Raw genomic sequence first — 6,000 nt, forward strand, 5'->3', positions numbered from 1 at the left:
AAAGTTGAGAGGGTTGCCTCTGTATATTCTTTCCAATATGCTGCTTTTTCTGTGTGCAGTATGTAGGATATTCAAACACACGATCTCTCCCTGCCCCTCTGAATTCGTGCGCTAGCTTCTATTTAATTGTGCATGCCTGAGCATGGATTGCATGCGCACTGTATCAAATAGGAAGGTGTGGCTATCCTAACTTAATGCTTGCATTGCCAGTTAGGGGATGATTCCCCACTTGGGTCCGGTTCACGTTTGGCTCCTGTATTGGCAAGGGTAATGCTGGACTTCTATGCCCTAGTAGTATTGAGGGATGCTGTTAAAATTCTACTGTGCTGTTCAAAGCGATCCGATTGTCTTAGCAGGGCAAGAAGGGCTGTTGGGCTTACCTTGCCTTTGGGCAACGCTTAATGGTTTCAAGCACTTTAAATTAAGAGTTTGGCCAGAGGTATCCTGTACTGCAGGGGTGAGGAGAACCAGTCTCCCTCCAGATGCTGTTAGACTCCGACTCCCATCTGTCACACCCAGTTTGGCTTTTTGCTGGGGAAGGTGGGCACTGATCTCCCAACATCTGTTCGGCGTCTGGTTCCCCAGCCTTGTTTATACCAGGACTAGTGATTCCCTGGTTGCTCCCAGCTCATTAGAAACAGTCACGTTCTTGTTGTTTTCTCTCTCCCCCCCCCCCCACTTCTTATCTTGCAGCCACCCCTCCAAACTGCAGAGCACGGATAACCTCTTGCCAATGTCCCCGGAAGAGTTTGACGAGGTCAAACGAGCGATAGGCTCTGCAGACATGATGGTGAGTCAACCACAAAGCTTCTGAAGCCTTGCTTATCTGTCATGGATGCAATAAATTCACATAGTGCCGCCATCCCCAAGAGACTTAGCGTGATCTTATATAATATAATAATAAAAATTTATTATTTATACCCCGCCCATCTGGCTGGGTTTCCCCAGCCACTCTGGGCGGCTTCCATCCGAATATTAAAAACAATACAGCATCAGACATTAAAAACTTCCCTAAGCAGGGCCGCCTTCAGCTGTATTTTAAAAGTAAAATAGTTGTTTATTGCCTTGACATCGGGTGGGAGGGCGTTCCACAGGGCAGGCGCCACTACCGAGAAGAACCTCTGCCTGGTTCCCTGTAACTTGGCTTCTCGCAGTGAGGGAGAAGGCCCTCGGCGTGGGACCTCAGTGTTTTGTCTGAACGATGGGGGTGGAGACGCTCCCTCAGGTATACAGGACCGAGGCTGTTTAGGGCTTTAAAGGTCAGCACCAACACTTTGAATTGTGCTTGGAGACGTACTTAGTAAAATCTTAGTAACACAGGGAAGAGCTTCTTGCTGAGCAGCAGTTAGTAAACTCTACAGGTGCAATTCAGCAATCTCCTACGGCAGTGGTTTTCAACCAATGCATTGTGGCACCCTGGGGTGCCTTGAATCGTGGTCAGGTTTGCCCCCCCCTCCCTCCTTCCTTCCCACCCTCTTCTCTGATGCCCTCACATCTCCCCCTCCAGAGGCTTGCACAGCTGTTTGTTGAAGCGAATGGTGCCTCTGGGACCAGCCGGGTTGCTGGTGGCCTCAGTAAGCAAGCAAGCACGCGAGGATTCCTAAGGAGAGGAGAAGGGAGACGGAAGGAGGCTGAGGGAACCCTCCATAAGGGTGTCCAAGAAAGGTGCGAGGGGCTGACAGCTCTGCAGGCAAGGGGTGACATACCGTATTTCTCTCTCTATAGGACACACTTTTTCCCCTCCAAAAATTAAGGGGAAATGTGTGTGCGTCCTATGGAGCGAAAGCAGGCTCCTTGGCTTCAGCGATAGCAACGCGAAGCCTCCGAAGCACAGAGGCCCCTCTCGCTCTCCAGGCTTCAGGGATAGCCGCCTGAAGCCTTCAGAGTGCAGTGCAATTTCCTGCTGCGTTCCGGAGGCTTCAGGTTCCTTTAGCTGAAGCCAAGAGAGTCTTGCTCTCCCGGCTTCAGCAAAAGGAACCCAAAGGCTGCGGAACACAGCGGGAAGTCGCGCTGCGCTCCGAAGGCTTCAGGGATAGCCGCCATAGCCGTGCATGGCTTACTCTTTAGCCGCGCACAACCTCTCCAGCTGGTTGATTTTTTTTCTTGATTTCCCCCTCGAAAAACTAGTTGCGCCTTATGGTCCGATGCGCCTTATGGAGCGAAAAATACGGTAACTGAGCTCCTGAGCCCCACAGGGGAGCCACAGAAAGAATGTAGTTGGTTGAGGAAGCAGTGGACTCAAAAAAGGTTGAAAACCTCTGCTCTGCAGAACTGAAAAAGCAACCCTGGAGTCTGTTAGCTTTAAGGCAAAATCGTATTTCTGCTTATATGTTTGTCTACCTTTCCCCCTTTGCCTGGGGGATGCTCAACTCTGGATTTCCTCCAATGAGCAGAGGTATAAACCCCAGGGTTCAGCAAGGTTTACTTCACCTGGGCCGGTTCACTCCAGCAGAGATCCCTCTGGGCTGGATCGCAAACAAGATCCGGCGTCTGTGCAGACAGTTTTCAACGCTGTGGAAGCAAGTCCCTGCACCACGTTGCGCCGGTTTAGCGCAGCGCGCGGTGACTCGCCAAGCGGGCAACTCGGTTCAGGGGCAGCTCATGGGCCGGTTAAATGACCCCCGTGGGCCACTTGTGGCCCCTGGGCCTTAGGTTGCTGACCCCTGGTGTAGACTATGGATATAAGGTTTCTTCTTTAAGGCAGCATAACTGAGCTGTCCCTTTTATCTTAAACACCAATTTAACTAATAACTTACTCAAAGCCACCCGGCACAATTTATAGGAATCCCAATTTTAACCCTGATCTTCCTGTTAAGAGACACAGTTTTTTGGTGTGTGGGGGGGGGAGTGATGATGAAGTGGAAAATAGGCCATTGTGCAGACTTGGCTTTGCCCCACTGCTTTTTGAGTTAATGCAGGGCATTGTATCTGCTTGCATCTGTCCAAGCAGCCTCCTTTAAATAATAGTGAATAAGCTGGTGCACAGACCATGGGACTCAAGAGCTGCTCTTCAGCTGCTTAAAAGCAGATTTGAAGGATCAAGCGCTCCACCAAAAGTGGTAGAATGTTAAGTGTCATTCGTCATTGTCACTTGGGTAACCTGTCTTTTTTTCTTTTCTTTTCCAGCTATGTCCAGATTATTGAACATAAGGGCTGGCTGGCTAGGCCTGCATCAAGACTTAGCCACTCGTGAGTTGAGGACCTATAAAGGCTGTAGAATCCATATTATGCAGTTCTGGTTTCTGAGCACTGCAGTGCCTTATGTATTGCTGCTGTACTGCTTTGTTTGCCGAAAGTGCAGCTTTAAAAAGTTAAAAGGGTTTGTTCTTTTGTCACAAAAATTGTGGTTTAGGCTAGTGATCCAGGGCGTAACTTATTTTCCAGCAGCTTGTTTGTGTGTGTCGGTGTGTGCTTATGGCGATTTTATTTTATTAGCGTTGCATACATTCCTAGCTTGTTCCCTGTGAAATGGAGTGTTCTTTTAAAAACAAAGCACCAAGAACGTTCAAATTGGAAGCCTAGATTCCCTGCAGAAATCAAATCTGGTTTTGTTGCTGTGTCAAAGAGAGGCAAAATGCATACAAATCAGGACTCCTTGGTGGGGTACTGTTAACTGCGCATTTCTGACTAACTAGTTGAGTCCTAGTTGTGTCTTTTTCAAAGTACAGTCATACCTCGGGTTGAATGTGCTTCGGGATGAGCACGTTTGAGTGGCGCTCTGCGGCAACCCGGAAGTAATGGAGCGCGTTACTTCCGGGTTTCGCAGCATGAGCAGACGCTCAAAATGATGTCATGCGCAGAAGCGGCGAAAAGCAACACGTGTACAGACGCACCGTCGCTAGTTACATTTGCTTCTAGATGCGAACGGGGCTCCGGAACGGATCCTGTTTGCATCTAGAGGTACCACTGTACACCCCCTGTTCCATGGGGTGTAGCTTGACATAAGCATTGTACCCCAAGTACACAGCACTTGTGCCTCTTCTAACACTTGCGATTCCATTTTGGCCTACAGGAAAGCTAAGTGAAAGTGTGTTGCTGGAGGTGGGAACAAGATCATTCACCAAATGCAGAGCGCTAGTGTGGAAATAGGCAAGGAGTCCCCCAGGAACTTTCAAGATCCTGAGGGATATCGCGGTAGAGCATGAGACTTGCTACCAGGGTCATGGGTTTGAGGGGGGGGGGGTTGGATGTGATAACCCTGGGGGGATGCTGCCAACTGTACAATTCTATCGGAATACATGAAGATACTAGAGGAAATGTTTACTTTTCTGCACTGCCATCTCCTTTTTCTCTGTAGTATTCCAAATGATGGTTTGCAAGAGAAAGTTGCTTCTTCCTGTCTTAATTGTGTATTGTTGTGTCGTTAAAACAAAACTGAACAGGTGGAGCGGGATTTGCTGCTAAGAGTTGCTGTAGAGCTCAACGACAAGATCACGGTTATTGCTGTACCCAATTTTAAAGAGCAGAATTCCCTATTATATAACTGGTTATCTTTTCCTAAATACGGGAACGCTTTAATGACTTAATGCTGAAAGCATTTAGAGGGCAGAGGCAGGTAATGGTTCCAGCTCTCGTAACTCATCTGGTGGTGGAGTTAGTTTTTACCAGGAGTGCCCCCCAAAATAATATGCCCATTCTGTAGGGTTCTATGCAGTAAGCCGCTTTTATTGCAATCAAGTGGTATATAGATTTTGTTACATGCACGCTCTGCGTATCAGAGCCATTCAGTAAAAGGATGAATTTGCAAAATAAGCAGCATTGCTAGAGGTGGGTGGTTTCCCCCCCTATTCCTGCCGTGATAACCTTTTAATGATCCCATGTATTTTGTATTCTGTGTTGGCAGACCATAAATAACACACAAAGTTTGAACACTGTAAATAAGTGGCAGTGCCTAATAACACGTGTGTAATTGTGGCACACCTTCGGTGTGTTTGGTTGCTAATGGAATACAGTAGTACCTCGGGTTAAATACTTAATTTGTTCTGGAGGTCCGTTCTTAACCTGAAGCACCACTTTAGCTAATGGGGCCTCCCGCTGCTGCCGTGCCGCTGGAGCACGATTTCTGTTCTCATCCTGAAGCAAAGTTCTTAACCCGAGGTAATATTTCTGGGTTAGCGGAGTCTGTAACCTGAAGCGTATGTAACCCGAGGTACCACTGTAATGGTTTCCCATGGTGTCTCCTTTCATTAAAAGGGAATTGCTTTCTGGAGAGAGTCTAGATTGTGGAGGGAATTAAGAGACTGATTCTGTTGCCTAGGCTGTTCGGTGGCTAAGGCTTGTGTGCCTCACTGGCTCCAGAAAGATTAGTTCTACAGCCTCTCTATGCAACCCTAAAAGCAGTACAATTCTCTTAAGCAAACTAGAGTCCCAGCAGTGCACGTTTCACAATACCCAAGTTCAGATTGGACCCCCCCCCCATCATTCAGCAAATGTATTTTGTAAAGCTGCTATAGAAAGAATGAAAAGCTTAATTAATATGCTTCCACTGAGAACACACATGCATAGATCGGGGAAGAAAAAGCAAACCACCTTTTTTTTTTTTTTTTGGTAAGCATGTTTATTATGTTGTAAAATGCAACACCGCTGAATTTGGTAATCCTGAAAATAAATCTTACGTTCAGAAGTGGTACAGCTCAAGTATATTAAGTTTAGATTCAGTTCATGGGGAAACTGTCAAGAGGCAAATACAATCATCACAGTTTCTCCTCTACAATAAAGAATGTCAAATGTCAAGCCCAGGTATTTTACTCAAACAGTCACTGGTAGTTCTGCTATGAAACTAAAAAGGACATGCGTCCAGCACAACACATCCACACAAAAAATGGGATAGCTGATTCTAGGACTATTTGCAGGAGCCATTTATGTACGAAGCATAAAATTGACTTAATTCTATAGGCTGTGATGAACAAGTATAGAATGCTTAGACTTTAAAACTGAGTGTGTTCTTCAAGCAAAACAAGCCTTTTTGGTAAACAAAAAACAGGTTAGCAACAGAAAACA

General features: G+C 46.8%; 1 protein-coding gene across 2 annotated transcripts in view; it reads left to right on the forward strand.

Moving 5' to 3' along the window:
• Positions 1 to 5,733, forward strand: part of STAT1 (signal transducer and activator of transcription 1) — a 43,406-nt gene extending 37,673 nt beyond the window's left edge. For both annotated transcript variants that reach the window (XM_079978196.1, XM_079978195.1), the window contains exons 23-24: positions 694 to 790; positions 3,127 to 5,733. In XM_079978196.1, coding sequence (XP_079834322.1) covers positions 694 to 790; positions 3,127 to 3,144 — 115 coding nt within the window. In that variant the 3' untranslated portion in view covers positions 3,145 to 5,733. The remainder of the gene's footprint in view (positions 1 to 693; positions 791 to 3,126) is intronic.
• The last annotated feature ends 267 nt before the right edge of the window (positions 5,734 to 6,000 follow it).

The sequence above is a fragment of the Podarcis cretensis genome (genome assembly GCF_951804945.1).
Source record: "Podarcis cretensis genome assembly, chromosome: 1".
NCBI lineage: Eukaryota > Metazoa > Chordata > Lepidosauria > Squamata > Lacertidae > Podarcis > Podarcis cretensis.